This window comes from Oncorhynchus masou, chromosome 24, assembly GCF_036934945.1.
Source record: "Oncorhynchus masou masou isolate Uvic2021 chromosome 24, UVic_Omas_1.1, whole genome shotgun sequence".
Lineage (NCBI taxonomy): Eukaryota > Metazoa > Chordata > Actinopteri > Salmoniformes > Salmonidae > Oncorhynchus > Oncorhynchus masou.
Genome location: NC_088235.1, coordinates 25,750,542 through 25,766,551, shown reverse-complemented (window position 1 = coordinate 25,766,551; position 16,010 = coordinate 25,750,542). Strand labels below are relative to the sequence as shown.

The window sequence follows — 16,010 nt, the reverse complement described above, 5'->3', positions numbered from 1 at the left end:
ATTTCCCTGTATTTAGCGCCATCCATCATTCCTTCAATTCTGACCAGTTTCTCAGTCCCTGCCGATGAAAAACAACCCCACAGCATGATGCTGCCACTACCATGATTCACTGTGGGGATGGTGTTCTCGGGGTGATGAGAGGTGTTGGGTTTGCGCCAAACATAGCATTTTCCTTGATGGCCAAAAAGTTCAATTTTAGTCTCATCTATCCAGAGTACCTCATATATCCAGAGTACCTTCTTCGTTTCGGGAGTCTCCCACATGCCTTTTGGCGAACACCAAACATGTTTGCTTATTTTTATCTTTAAGCAATGGCTTTTTTCTGGCCCTCTTCCATAAAGCCCAGCTCTGTGGAGTGTACGGCTTAAAATGGTCCTATGGATAGATACTCCAATCTTTGGTCTCTTTGTTGTCTCTCTGATTAATGCCCTCCTTGCCTGATCTGTGAGTTTTGGTGGACGGCCCTCTCTTGGCAGGTTTGTTGTTTAATAATGGATTTAATGATGCTCCGTGGGATGTTCAATGTTTCTGATATTTTTTTATAACCCAACCCTGATTTGTACTTCTCCACAACTTTGCCCCTGACCTGTTTAGAGAGCTCCTTGGTCTTCATGGTGCTGCTTGCTTGGTGGTGCCCCTTGCTTAATAGTGTACAGGTGTGTATATATATATATTTTTTTAAACTTTATTTTACTAGGAAAGTCAGTTAAGAACAAATTCTTATTTTCAATGACGGCCTAGGAACAGTGGGTTAACTGCCTGTTCAGGGGCAGAACGACAGATTTGTACCTTGTCAGCTCGGGGATTTGAACTTGCAACCTTTCGGTTACTAGTCCAACGATCTAACCACTAGGCTACCCTGCCGCGCCACTGAGATCATGTGACAGATCATGTGATACTTAGACTGCACACAGGTGGACTTTATTTAACTAATTATGTGACTTCTGAAGGTAATTGGCTGCACCAGATCTTATTTAGGGGCTTAATAGCAAAGGGGTGAATACATACGCGCGCACCAATTTTCCATTTTCCATTTTTTTTTAACAAGTAATTTTTTTCATTTCCCTTCACCAATTTCGAATATTTTGTGTATGTCCATTACATGAAATCCAAATAAAAATCAAATTAAATTACAGGTTGTAATGCAACAAAATATGAAAAACTCCAAGGGGGATGAATGCTTTTGCAAGGCACTATATTTATTGTCCCGGAATCCCGCATAACAGACAGGTTGAAGCCTGCTTGACAGAGAAGCTAAGCTGCTAGCCATCAATCTAACGAAGTTGGTAGCAGATGAGTTTTTTTTTGCAATGGAGTCATCTTTGTCTGGAGAAATAAATGAATGGTTCCTGCGCTGTAGGAGCAGTATATACTACGCTTTGTTTAGGGACAAACCGGATCACTCAGAGTTCCAATGCGGCAATTGTTTACCTGCCGAGGATCTTAGGCTTGAGGTGGCTTCCTTGATTACGCAGGTCACCAGCCTATGCAAGAAACTGGGGGAAAAGCACAGTGGAATATTTACATTTTCTATGCCGGTGGCTGGATGGAGTTTGAGATTGTTGGAAGACTGATCTTCCTGCACCTTCGTCTCTGGGGGTGCCTGTGTCTGCAGCCGCAGTGCCTACTACTACGATTTTGAAGTCGACGTAGACAACCTTCCATCCCTTCTCTGAATTGAGCGGGGCCTCTCCATCTGTCAGAGGCCTGCACCAGGCACCGGGAGCAAAGGGCTCAAGTTATCCTGCCTCTCGCCCGTCCATAAAGGGTTCTCCGACATTATCGATCATAGTCTGCTTCTGGACATTTTTTGTGTTATGCCTTTACACCCACTGCTATATTGTGGATAAAGAGTTACAGTGCCCTCCACTAATTTCGGCACCCTTGGTAAATATGAGCTAAATGGGCTGTGAAATTATTCTTTTTTATGCCACAGATTTTCTATGGGGTTTAGGTCAGGAGACTGGGATGGCCATGGCAAAACCTTGATTCTGTGGTCAGTGAACCATTTTTGTGTTGATTTTGAGGTATGCTTTGGATCATTGTCCTGCTGGAAGATCCAACCATGGTCCAGTTTAAGCTTCCTAGCAGAGGCAGTCAGGTTTTGATTTAATATCTGCTGGTACTTGATGGAGTCCATGATACCTTGTATCCTAACAAGTTGTCCAGGGTCTTTGGAAAAAAAGTAGCCCCACAACATCAAAGATCCACCACCATACTTTACAGTGGAGATGAGGTACTTTTCTGCATGGCTATCTTTCTGTCTACGTCAAAAAAACACCTCCGGTGTTTGTTTCCAAAAAGCTGCATTTTGGTCTCATCTGACCATAGAACCCGGTCCCACATAAAGTTCCAGAAACATTTGGCAAAATGTAGGCGCTTGAGTTTTATGACAACAAAGGCTTTTTATGGCAATCCTCCCAAACAACTTGTGGTTATGTAGGTGGCGTCTGATCATAGTTTTTGAGACTTTTCTGACTCCAAGACCCTACTAACATCTGCAATTATCCAGCTGTGATCTTTGGAGATTTTTTTGTCCACTCAAACCATCCTTCTCACTGTGCGTGGGGTCAATATAAACACACATCCTCTTCCAGGCCGATTGTTAACATCTACAGTTGCATTACACTTCTTAATTATTGCCCTGATAATGGAAATGGTCATTTTCAACCATTGAGCTATTTTCTTATAGCCATTTCCTGATTTGTGCAGCTAAACAATCTTTTGTCACACATCATTACTGTATTCTCGGGTCTTTCCCATAGTGATGGGTGACTATGGGAAGTTGGCCTGTATGTCACCACTTATTTATACCTAAGTGAAACAGGAAGTCATGGCTTTCCACTTAAATGTTTATAATCACTTAGGTGAACTTAAAAATATATATTAATGGGAATATACTTCAGTTAGATTTTACACATAAGAATTTCTAGGGGTGTCAACAATTGAGGCACACATGTTTCGGAGCAATTTTATTTTTCACTTTAAAAAAAAATCATTTTACTTCAATGAAGGTTCTGTTTTTGTGAATATTTTGAATGAAAGACCAAGAGAATAAACCGCAAAGACAATTTTTCGCAGCCCGTTTTGGTCATATTAACCAAGGGTGCCAAAATTAGTGGAGGGTATTGTACCTGTCTGACAGAACACAGAGGGTGTACTTTAATGAAAGCTTCTCCAACATAATCCAGATATAATCAGGAATTCCCCAGGGCAGCTGTCTAGGCCCATTACTATTTTCAATCTTTACTATTGACAGCTTTGAGTAAAGCTGTGTGTCTATGTATGCAGATGACTCAACACTATAGAAGTCAGCTACTATAGCAACTGAAATGACTCTAACCCCTAACAAAGAGTTGCAGTTAGTTTCAGAGTGGGTGGCAAGGAATAAGTTAGTCCTAAATATTTCTAAATGTGTGTGTATGTCTGTGCCTAGGAAAATACAGAGAACAATTAAACTGTGTTTGAACCGACCTGGCTAGAACTCCCTAATCTCGGGGGAATGGAACTGTTGGCTGGGTAGTGATACACAGTGGTGAGAACTATGGAGAAGGATACAACTCACCTACTGTTTGTTTGTATGTATGTGCATAGGATATCTACTGTTGGTGTGAAAGTATATGCGTAGCAAGTATAAAAGGGATGTTTTTGTATAATGGACTAGAGTACTCTCGTGAATAAACATTTGGACTATTGTAAGCTGAGACTCTTGTCTGTTTCATTCAACCAGAATCTTACAAACTCTGGGTTGCAGACTGAATAGATTCATTGAGGTTTATGAACATTGATAACGAAATTCTCATAACAGTTAAGAACACATTTTTATTTACAGTGATGGCCTACCCCAGCGAAACCCGGACGACGCTGGGGCAATTGTGCGCCGCTCTACTGGACTCTCAATCACAGCCGAATGTGATACAGCCTGGATTCAAACCACGGACTGTAGTGACGCTTCTTGCACTGAGATGCAGTGCCTTAGACCGCTGCGCCATTCGGGAGCCCTGACGTAACTGATGCAAGCCGTAAAATACATTTAAAAAATATAAAAACACCTTCTGCAACAACGTGGACTGTGAAGCAACACAAACGTAGGCACAGACTAATGCATACACACACACACGGTAACATACACACTACACATACATTTTGTACTGTAAATATGTGGTAGAGGTGGAGCCTGAGGGAACACAGTGTGTTGTGAAATCTGTGAATGTATTTTAATGTTTTTAAAATTGTATAAACTGCCTTAATTTTGCCGGACTCCAGGAAGAGTAGCTGCTGCCTTAGCCGCATCTATTGGCTTGGCGACATTTCGTAACATCTTCCTTTACCCAACAAATGAAGATAACTCCTCCTTGACTTATAAACAAGAGGCCTGGGATTAGACCCTTGCCTGTGAAAACATTACACTGCTAACAAAAACATATAAAGTGACAAGAACAAGTATGTGAACCCTTAGGAAGTACCTGGATTTCTGCATAAAATGGTCATAAAATTTGATCGGTACTTCACCTAGGTCACAACAATAGACAAACAGGCTGCTTAAACTAATAACACGCAAACACAAATTATTTTTTTAATGTCTTTATTTAACGCACCGTGTAAACATTCACACTGCAGGGTGGGAAAAGTATGTGAACACTTGGATTTAATAACTGGCTGACCCTCCTTTGGCAGCAATAACTTCAACCAAACTTTTTCTGTAGTTGCAGATCAGACCTGCACAACAGTCAGGAGGAATTTTGGACCATTCCTCTTTACAAAACTGTTTCAGTTCAGCAATATTCTTGGGATGTCTTGTGCGAACCGCTCTCTTGAGATCATGCCACAGCATCTCAATCGGGTTGAGGTCAAGACTCTGACTGGCATATTTCCTTCTGTTGAATCCGTTCTGTTGTTGATTTACTTGTATTTTGGGTTGTTGTCCTGTTGCATCACCCAACTTCTGATTAAATTGACAGACAGCCTAACATTCTCCTGCAAAATGTCTTGATAAACTTGGGAATTTATTTTTCCGTCGATGATAGCAAGCTGTCCAGGACCTGAACAGCAAAGTGTCTGGAGTATCTCACACGCTGCTTGATATTTGTCCTGGTTCTGGCATGTCTCAGAGTTATATTTTCAGGCAGTGGGGCTGCTTCCATATCAGCAGCGTGTTGTTCAGCACCTGCTTGGATGGCAGGTTCGGTCGATGGTCTCCAGTCATCCTCATCCATGTTTGTTTGGTAGTCGTTCGGGGGGATGCTGAGTTGTTAAATCACTGGATTAATGTCTTTTCTGTTTCTGCTGTATTTTTTACTGTTCAATAGTACTTCATACTAAGTTAATCAGTGCATATGCCCAGCGTCCAAGTGCTGGCTGAGTTGTTGGGTGGAGAGGAACCCTTACTGTTTTTCCTTGGGTGATGTTGGGCATGTCACAGGCATGTGTGTCATAGTGGTGTTTTGCTGTCAGCCCTTTGGCTTGTTTTCTTGGAATTACATGGGGTTTGAGCAGTTTCTTCATGGTGGGTAGGATTGTGTGCATCTGGACATGAGTCGCTGTACATGAGAACTGTTAAATTCCTCTGTTGGAGTATTCTGCCATGCCAACACTGCTTTCCATGGGTCTTCACCATCCATCGCAGCCTTTTTAAGGAGCGTGTTGGCAATTTTCACCACTGATGCTGCTTTTCAATTGCTTTGGCTGTGATACGGTGATGACGTCACTTGTTTAAAGTTCCACTCATCAGCAAATTTTTTTCAGTCCATTCTGGAGGATTGGCCATTATCAGAAACAATCGTGTGGACAACGCCATGTCTGCTGAACTGTTTTTTGCAGCATTCAATGATGGTGTCTGATGTGGTGTCAGTCAGCTCGTCGAGCTCCCAGTAGTCTGAGTAATAATCAACCATGATGAGGTGGTTGCTTTTGTTGACTGTAAGTAAGTCCATACCGATCTTGGACCATGGGAGGGGAAGGATTTGGTGGGGGACGAGTGTCTCCTTTTGTTGTCTCTTCTGGATGGAGTTGCATGTTGCGCATATGCTGATAAAGATCTTTATGTCCTCCGTAATCAATGTCCAGAAAATAGCATTCTGAGACTGGACTCTATGCCTGAGTGGCCAGAGTGTATTTTGTGTAGAAAGTCAGCATGTAACATGTTAGGGATGAAGACCCTGTTTCCTTTCTACGATGAGCTCCTCTTTGTATATCCGTTTCAGTGTGTGACTCACAGCCTGTATGGTTCCAGGCCAGCCGTTGTTGTTTTGTGAGTACAGAGCCTAAAACAGTGAGTCCTGGGAACAGTGTGTAAATAAGAATTTATTCTTAACTGACTTGCCTAGTTAAATAAAATAAAAATAGACTCATAGTGTAGACTGTGGCTGGTGTTTGCATTTGTCTGTGGTTGATTGAGCTGTACTGGACAGGAAGTCAGCTACATGTACTTCTTTGCCAAGTTTGTATTGCATGTGGTGTTGGTATCTTTGTAACCTTAGCAGCATTCTCTGCAGTCTCTTAGGTGCTGTGAGTAGGGATTTCTTAAAAATTGTCGCATGCGGTTTGTGGTCGCTGTGTATTGTGATGAACTCTCTGCCATGCAGGTACTGGTCAAACTTATCACATGCAAAAAAATGGAGAGATATTCTTTCTCAATCTGTGCATATCTTTGTTCTGTCTGAGTCCATGCTCTGAAGGCAAATGCAACAGGTTGTCCTTTCTGTAGAAGGGCTGCCCCCAAACCTGTCTCACTGACATCACACTGCAGTATAACTGCATCATTCAGATCACAGTATTTGAGCACTGGGTTTTGTGTGACTAACTGTTTGGTAGTCTCAACTGCTGCGTCATGCTGTGGTAGCCATGTTGATTCAATGTCCTTGTTAGTCTTCTAAGCGGCTCACACACCTCAGATAGGCAGGGCATGAACTTTGCAGAACGGTGTACCCATGCTCCGACTGGCTGTTATTTTCTCTGGGTCAGGGCAAAGGCCCTCTGTTGTGAGAAGATGACCCAGGCAGGGCTTGCAAACTATTACAGACTACAAAGGGAAGCCCAGCCGCAAGCTGCCCAGTGATGCGAGCCTACCAGACAAGCTAAATATATTTTATGCTCACTTTGAGGCAAGCAACACTGAAGCATGCATAACAGCACCAACTATTCAGGACGACTGCGTGATAACGCTCTCCGCAGCCGTTGTAAGACCTTTAAACTGCTCAACATTCACAAGGCCGCGGAGCCAGACGAATTACCAGTGCGTGTACTCAGAGCACACGCGGACCAACTGGCAAGTGTCTTCACTGAAATTTTCAACCTCTCCCTGACCGAGTCTGTAATACCTAAATGTTTCAAGCAGACCACCATAGTTTCCGTGCCCAAGAATACGAAGGTAACCTGCCTAAATGACTACTGCCCTGTAGTACTCACGTTGGTAGCTATGAAATGCTTTGAAAGGCTGGTCATGGCTCACATCAACACCATCATCCTGGAAACCCTAGACCCACTCCAATTCACAGATTCACAGATGATGCAATCTCAATCGCACTCCATACTGCCCTTTCTCACCTGGACACAAGGAACACCTATGTGAGAACGTTGTTCATTAACTACAGCTCAGCGTTCAACACCATAGTGCCCACAAGCTCATCACTAAGCTAAGGACCCTGGGACTTAAACACCTCCCTCTGCAACTGGATCATGGACCTCCTGACGGGCCACCACTAGGTGGTAAGGGTAGGCAACAACACATCTGGCACACTGATCCTCAACAACGGGTCCCTTCGGGGGTGCATGCTTAGTCCCCTCCTGTACGCCCTGTTCACCCATGACTGAGTGTCCAAGCACGACTCCAATACCATCATTAAGTTTGTTGACGATACAACAGTGGTAGGCCTGATCACCGACAATGATGAGACAGCCTATAGGGAGGAAGTCAGAGATCTAGCAGTGTGATGCCAGGACAACAACTTCTCCCTCAATATGAGCAAGACAAAGGAGATGATTGTGGACTACAGGAAAAGGAGGGCCAAACAGGCCCCCATTATCATCGATGGGGCTATAGTGGAGCGGGTCGAAAGTTTCAAGTTCCTTGGTATCCACATCACTCCAATACCTGGCCACTCCAATACCTTGACTTAGGTTTCCTTAAGCCATTTTGCCACAACTTTGGAAGTATGCTTGGGGTCATTGTCCATTTGGAAGACCCATTTGCGACCAAGCTTTAACTTCCTGACTGATGTCTTGAGATGTTGCTTGAATAAATCCGCATAATGTTCCTACCTCATGATGCCCTCTATTTTGTGACGTGCACCAGTCCCTCCTGCAGCAAAGCACCCCCACAACATGATGCTGCCACCCCCATGCATTCACGGTTGGGATGGTGTTCTTCGGCTTGCAAGCCTCCCCCTTTTTCCTCCAAACATAACAATGGTCATTAAGGCCAAACAGTTATATTTTGTTTCATCAGACCAGAGGACATTTCTCCAAAAAGTATGATCTTTGTCCTCATGTGCAGTTACAAACCATAATCTGACTTTTGTATGGCGGTTTTGGAGCAGTGGCTTCTTCCTTGCTGAGCGGCCTTTCAGATTATGTCGATTATAGGACTCGTTTTACTGTGGATATAGATACTTTTGTACCCGTTTCCTCCAGCATCTTCACAAGGTCCTTTGCTGTTGTTCTGTGATTGATTTGCACTTTTCGCACTAAAGTACATTCATCTCTAGGAGACAGAACACATCTCCTTCCTGAGCGGTATGACAGTTGCGTGGTCCCACGGTGTTTATACTTGCGTACGATTGTTTGAACAGATGTACGTGGTACCTTCAGGTGTTTGGAAAGGTCTTGGCTGATTTCTTTTGATTTTCCCCATAATGTCAAGCAAAGAGGCACTGAGTTTGAAGATAGGCCTTGAAATACATTCACAGGTACACTTCCAATTGACTCAAATTATGTTAATTAGCCTATCAGAAGCTTCTAAAGCCATGATATAACTTTCTAGAATTTTCCAAGCTGTTTAAAGGCACAGTCAACTTAGTGTATGTAAACTTCTGACCCACTGGAATTGTGATACAGTGTGAAATAATCTGTCTGTAAACAATTGTTGGAAACATTTATTGTGTCATGCACAAAGTTTGAGTTTGAGTTCATTTTATTTTTACAGGGACTTTGCACATAAATCAACGTTTCAGTAAAAGTGCCGGTTTTAGCCAGCCTGCTAATTTTCAACCGCAGTCCCTGGTTAGGTTATTAAAAACAATTACAATATAGACAATAGCAACATAGGACAAGCAATACATAGCATGCAGACATAGCAACATAGAACAAAAAGCAGCAAGACAAAATTCATAAAAGCAACAAAGTGTTTCCACACCTCACTAGCTACAGACAACAGACAACATGGAAAGCGGCAACACACAGCTAGGGACCATGTTCACAAATCTGATTGATTTGAAGTAGATGAAGTAGATGTCCTAACCAACTTCCCAAAACTATAGATTGTTAACAAGAAATTTGTGAGTTTTAATGACTCCAACCTAAGTGTATGTAAACTTCCAACTACAAATGTACTGGATATACTAGACAGTATCAGAGGAAGGCCCAAAAATGTGTCAAAGACTCCAGTCACCCAAGTCATAGACTGCTTTCTCTGATACCACACAGCAAGCAGTACCAGAGCGCCAAGTCTTGGTCCAAAAGGCTCCTTAACAGCTTCTACCCCCAAGCTATAAGACTGCCGAACAATTAATCAAACGGCCACCGGGACTATTTACATTGATCACCCCCCTTTGTTTTTACACTGCTGCTACTCGCTGTTTATTATCTAAGCATAGTCACTTTACTCCTACCTACATGTACAAATGACCTGGACTATCCTGCACATTGACTCGGTACCTGTACCCCCTGTATATAGCCTTGTTATTGTTATGTTATTTTATTGTGGTACTTTTTATTACATTTTTTACTTTATCTTATTTAGTAAATATTTTCGTAACTCTTTCTTGAACTGCATTGTTGGTTACGGGCTTGTAAGTAAGCATTTCACAGTAAGGTACCTGTACCTGTTGTATTCGTCCCATGTGACAAATAAAATTAGATTTGAACTGGATGTGCAATCTCATGAAGGCTTTGTTGAGTGCACTGTGGGTCATGCATATTCATGGTTTATCAGGTTTTTCAATGACAACCATGTTGGTGATCCAGTCTATACAAGAGCAAGGTAATGTTGATTATAAAGTCTTTATGCTTAACTTGGCTCAATATGTTGGATCCTGTGTTTTACATTATAGCCATTAGTGTATATATATATGATTAAATATCATTTGATGTTGGTGTGAGGTGTCTGCATTTGTGCACTGGAGCATCATTATGAGATTAAACAACTGCTTGCTACTTGCCTGTTTGTGTGTGACAAGAACTGAGTAACATGGTGTGACCTGCATGTTGCAAAACTGTAGATAACAGCCCAGCATATGCTTTGTCCTTGTGTTTGTATGTAACAATATTGAGCAAATGGTGTGACTTGCTGTATCTTACAAAGTTGTGATAGGGAGGGGTGGTCATCACGAGGTTTAAGTGAGATGGATAAATACTGAACAACACAATAGCAGGAACTGAGCAACTGCTATAACTAGGCTGCGATACCAGAACAGTAAGGATCTATACATCGAGGAGGGAGGACTCCAAGAAGCGCCAAGAGGCGGTGACCCGCCTGAGCGCCTGCAATAGGCTGGGCAAGTTTAAACCATGCCCAGCCTCTACTGTGATAGGCCAACAGACGGGTTGGAACTATGTCTATCACAGTATAAAGAATACTGTTAACATACATCTTGTCAGTTCTGTTCTGCCCTGCGTGGTATTACAGTGAGCCCGTATATATGAAAGTTGCATTTGCCATTTATTACTTAGCTAATAAAAAATACATAGTATAAAATTGGTGACTCATTGTTATATTTATCCTGATACCAGATTTGAATTTAAGCAACCCTAACAAATAGTACTATATAGTATCACATTCAGATATACATAACAGCGGCGTCATCTATTGGCTTGGCGACATCTCGTAAGAAAATGTAGACAGATCATTTGTTTGTTTGACACGATGGGATCTTTTTTTCTGTCAAATTAATTATGTGAAAATGGTGGTGGAAACGCATTAATGTGCAATTATTGATATACTAACCATCATAAAAGTACATTTGGAAGTCACAAAATTATATGGTGTTTAGTCTTCCACGTTCGAATCAGCTGTTGGCAAGAGTGCATGTGTCAATAACAGAGTGGGCGCACTCGCTATAGAACGCAACATTTTTTGAGAGAAAACCGTAGAAAATACAACAGAAGCCCATTTTACTTGTATTTTTTATTCGGTACACGTGTAACTGCAAAATGTATTTTTATGTGCACTACCTTATCAAACTTTTTCCCGCAGCAAGTCAATTTGATGTAAACATCTCTGGTGGGAAAATGTGCATATTTCTTTATGCCGATTTTAGAATATTCACATGAAAATCTGTCGTCAATTGGATGGAAACATAGCTCGTGAGAGAGAAATTACTACACCAGTGCATAAAGCAATTATCTCAGAGTAATCGTTCCACTCTGCTGAAAATGAGGTTGTATTGATGGCAGTTTGTGATAGGATAAAATGGAGTGTGACGTAATCAGGCATAAATCTAATACCATCTGGACAATTATGTTCCAGTCAAACATTACACAGGCCTCAATGCATTAACTCAGTTTTTCCCAACTCCAGTTCTCAAGAACCCCCAACAGCACACATTTTTGTTGTTGCCCTGGACAAACACACTTGAATCCCTCAATGAGTTGAATCAAGTTTCAATGTCACATGCACAAGTACAGTGAAATGCCTTTCTTTCAAGCGCTAAACCCAACAATGCAGTAATTAATCAATGTAATACAAAAAATGACATAAGGTAAAACAAAAACACAAATATAAGAACATGAGAAAGTAAGCATACTATAAACAGGGTCAGTTCCAGTACCATATTTACAATGTGCAGGGACATTGGAGTGATAGAGGTAGATATGTATAGAGGTAAGGCTTGATGGTTAGTTGACAAGTGGAATCATGTGTTTGTCAGAGCTAAAATCTGAACGTGTACTGTTGGGGAGTTGGGAAACACTGGATTAGCTCACTGACAAACTTCATGGGCCAAGAACATGTTGTTCCAAAGGGTGAGAACCAAGCTGATTATGCTACCTCAAACAGATCTGCCTCTTTCATTAGTTCTTTCTGTAATAAGAACAGTAAGTACACCAGCATTGTTCCACTGTCCTGTTGTGCATCACTGTGTCTGTACTTGATGGTCTTAATAATTATGATAAAAACAACTATGAATCTGAAGCAAAGGGACGAGAGAGTAGTGGTGTTGTTTTGTAATGCTGCAAAACGTGCTTTATTCAACACAAAACAAAATAATACATCAACGGTAAAAAGGAGGACAGAAGATGAGAAAAAAATCACATCCTGACTGGAGTCTGAGTCAGACTCCTATCTCCCTCTCTGACACTGACCTGCAGCGGGGAAAGAGATTCTGGTTTTGGATTCTAGTGTTTTTGTGCAAAAAGGGAGAGCGTGAGCCATCAGGAAAAGACATGTACTTCCAGCTCAAGCTCACACATTACAACACTACCGTAACTTTTAATACACAGAAATATTATACACAGGAATTGAGAAGAGTGCAAAACGTGTCTTTTTGACAGAGAAATAACTTGTAACATGCATTGTGGGAAACACTTAGAGGCAACAACAAATATCTCATGAATGATCTTTAAGATAGTGTGCTCATGTTCAGAGTCTGTTTTGGTTACTGCAGGGCTGTGTGTGTGTGTGTGTGTGTGTGTGTGTGTGTGTGTGTGGTGCACACATTTTTATTCATACAGTACGATCAGTTTCATTCCTTTAAAACATTTGTCATGTGCATTTCCAAAGTCTAGTTGACTGAAACATAAGGCACTGGCATCATCTTTGGCTATAAGACGTTAAAATCATTCTGACTGAGTAGTTAGGTTGCACACACACATGTACAGACACCAGTTTGAAACCTCTTCTGGTAAGAAATTAACTTTAGGACATGAGGGGCACATCAAGGGTTGTCTAAAGTGAACCTCAATATGCTGCTAACAGTATGGCTTCTTCCACTGTCCCTGTCCCCATACCAGGGGACGAGTGATCCTCTGCTCGCAAACACACGTTTGACTTATTCAAAAGGATAATTTCAAGCAAGCTGTGGAGTGAGCTTACACTACGTTCTTGACTCCGTTAAACAATCACATATGGCTCTCAGGCATTACTTAATGTAACACTGATATCAGATATTCACCTCTGATGATTTCTGGTCATCAGCCCTCATAATAAAACACCAGTCCAGTACATTTTTGGGACCTAAAAGCAAATGCATTTACATTTCACCATGTTCAGCATCTTAAGGTACCTTTAAAACAGTCATCTAAATACATTAATACTTCTTCAAAGATACAGTGGGGCAAAAAAGTATTTAGTCAGCCACCAATTGTGCAAGTTCTCCCACTTAAAAAGATGAGAGGCCTGTAATTTTCATCATAGGTACACTTCAACTATGACAGACAAAATGAGAAAAAAAATCCAGAAAATCACATTGTAGGATTTTTAATGAATGTATTTGCAAATTATGGTGGAAAATAAGTATTTGGTCAATAACAAAAGTTTATCTCAATACTTTGTTATATACCCTTTGTTGGCAATGACAGAGGTCAAACGTTTTCTGTAAGTCTTCACAAGGTTTTCACACACTGTTGCTGGTATTTTGGCCCATTCCTCCTTGCAGATCTCCTCTAGAGCAGTGATGTTTTGGGGCTGTTGCTGGGCAACACGGACTTTCAACTCCCGCCAAAGATTTTCTATGGGGTTCAGATCTGGAGACTGGCTAGGCCACTCCAGGACCTTGAAATGCTTCTTACGAAGCCACTCCTTCATTGCCCGGGTGGTGTGTTTGGGATCATTGTCATGCTGAAAGACCCAGCCACATTTCATCTTCAATGCCCTTGCTGATGGAAGGAGGTTTTTACTCAAAATCTCACTACATGGCCCCATTCATTCTTTCCTTTACACGGATCAGTCGTCCTGGTCCCTTTGCAGAAAAACAGCCCCAAAGCATGATGCTTCCACCCCCATGCTTCACAGTAGGTATGGTGTTCTTTGGATGCAACTCAGCATTCTTTGTCCTCCAAACACGACGAGTTGAGTTTTTACCAAAAAGTTATATTTTAGACCATATGACATTCTCCCAATCTTCTTCTGGATCATCCAAATGCTCTCTAGCAAACTTCAGACGGGCCTGGACATGTACTGGCTTAAGCAGGGGGACACATCTGGCACTGCAGGATTTGAGTCCCTGGCGGCGTAGTGTGTTACTGATGGTAGGCTTTGTTACTTTGGTCCCAGCTCTCTGCAGGTCATTCACTAGGTCCCCCCGTGTGGTTCTGTGATTTCTGCTCACCGTTCTTGTGATCATTTTGACCCCACGGGGTGAGATCTTGCGTGGAGCCCCAGATCGAGGGAGATTATCAGTGATCTTGTATGTCTTCCATTTCCTAATAATTGCTCCCATAGTTGATTTCTTCAAACCAAGCTGCTTACCTATTGCAGATTCAGTCTTCCCAGCCTGGTGCAGGTCTACAAGTTTGTTTCTGGTGTCCTTCGACAGCTCTTTGTTCTTGGCCATAGTGGAGTTTGGAGTGTGACTGTTTGAGGTTGTGGACAGGTGTCTTTTATACTGATAACAAGTTCAAACAGGTGCCATTAATACAGGTAACGAGTGGAGGACAGAGGAGCCTCTTAAAGAAGAAGTTACAGGTCTGTGAGAGCCAGAAATCTTGCTTGTTTGTCGGTGACCAAATACTTATTTTCCACCATAATTTGCAAATAAATTAATTAAAAATCCTACAATGTGATTTTCTGGATTTTTTTTCTCTCATTTTGTCTGTCATAGTTGAAGTGTACCTATGATGAAAATTACAGGCCTCATCTTTTTAAGTGGGAGAACTTGCACAATTGGTGGCTGACTAAATACTTCCCACCCCCCCACTGTATATCTGGACCACAATAGTATGTTTGGGATTCAAAGCTACAACAAAAGCAATGAGTGGTGAATCATTGATATGGCAACAGCCAACAGTGGCAACTTCCTGCGTTGACTGGAGGGTACACTAGTGATAATAAAGAGTAGTGGGGTGTTTCTTCATCATCCCACCATGTCCAAAGCGATCCTCACTCCAGTTACCTCATCTTCTCTCGCCTCATGTCCTCTCAAAAACCCACAGACGTCTAGCCATTTGATCTGAGTGAAGTGGTTCTGTAGGGTTAGCCTGGGTGCCAGTGAACCTGTTTGGCCTTGTAATAATTTTGCCATGGCCATGATATAGCTAGCATACACAGAGACACCAGTCAACCAGGCCGGTAGGAAGTATTGTAGATATGCTGTACTGTAGTGGTCATCAATGGTTACCCATACTAGGACACCAGTCAACCAGGCAGGTAGGAAGTATTGTAGATATGCTGTATTGTAGTGGTCATCAATGGTGACCCATACTAGGACACCAGTCAACCAGGCAGGTAGGAAGTATTGTACATATGCTGTACTGTAGTGGTAATCAATGGTGACCCATACTAGGACACCAGTCAACCAGGCAGGTAGGAAGTATTGTAGATATGCTGTACTGTAGTGGTCATCAATGGTGACCCATACTAGGACACCAGTCAACCAGGCCGGTAGGAAGTATTGTAGATATGCTGTACTGTAGTGGTCATCAATGGTGACCCATACTAGGACACCAGTCAGTATCTGGGTAGAGGAGGCAGTGGACAGTCTTAAACCTAGAGAGAGACACAGAGAGGGCAGACGGAGGGAGAGAGGAGAGATGGGGGCAGAAAGAGATTGAGGGAGAGAGATATTGAGGGGAGGGAGAAAGAGTGAACGAGGGCAGATGGAAGTAGAGAGAGGGGATACGGAGGGGGGGAGAGAGGGAAA

General features: G+C 42.2%; 1 protein-coding gene across 2 annotated transcripts in view; it reads right to left on the bottom strand.

The window, feature by feature from the left end:
• Positions 1-14,959: 14,959 nt before the first annotated feature.
• Positions 14,960-16,010, bottom strand: part of LOC135511932 (beta-1,3-N-acetylglucosaminyltransferase radical fringe-like) — a 33,164-nt gene continuing 32,113 nt past the window's right edge. For both annotated transcript variants that reach the window (XM_064933461.1, XM_064933462.1), the window contains exon 10: positions 14,960-15,856. In XM_064933461.1, coding sequence (XP_064789533.1) covers positions 15,790-15,856 — 67 coding nt within the window. In that variant the 3' untranslated portion in view covers positions 14,960-15,789. The remainder of the gene's footprint in view (positions 15,857-16,010) is intronic.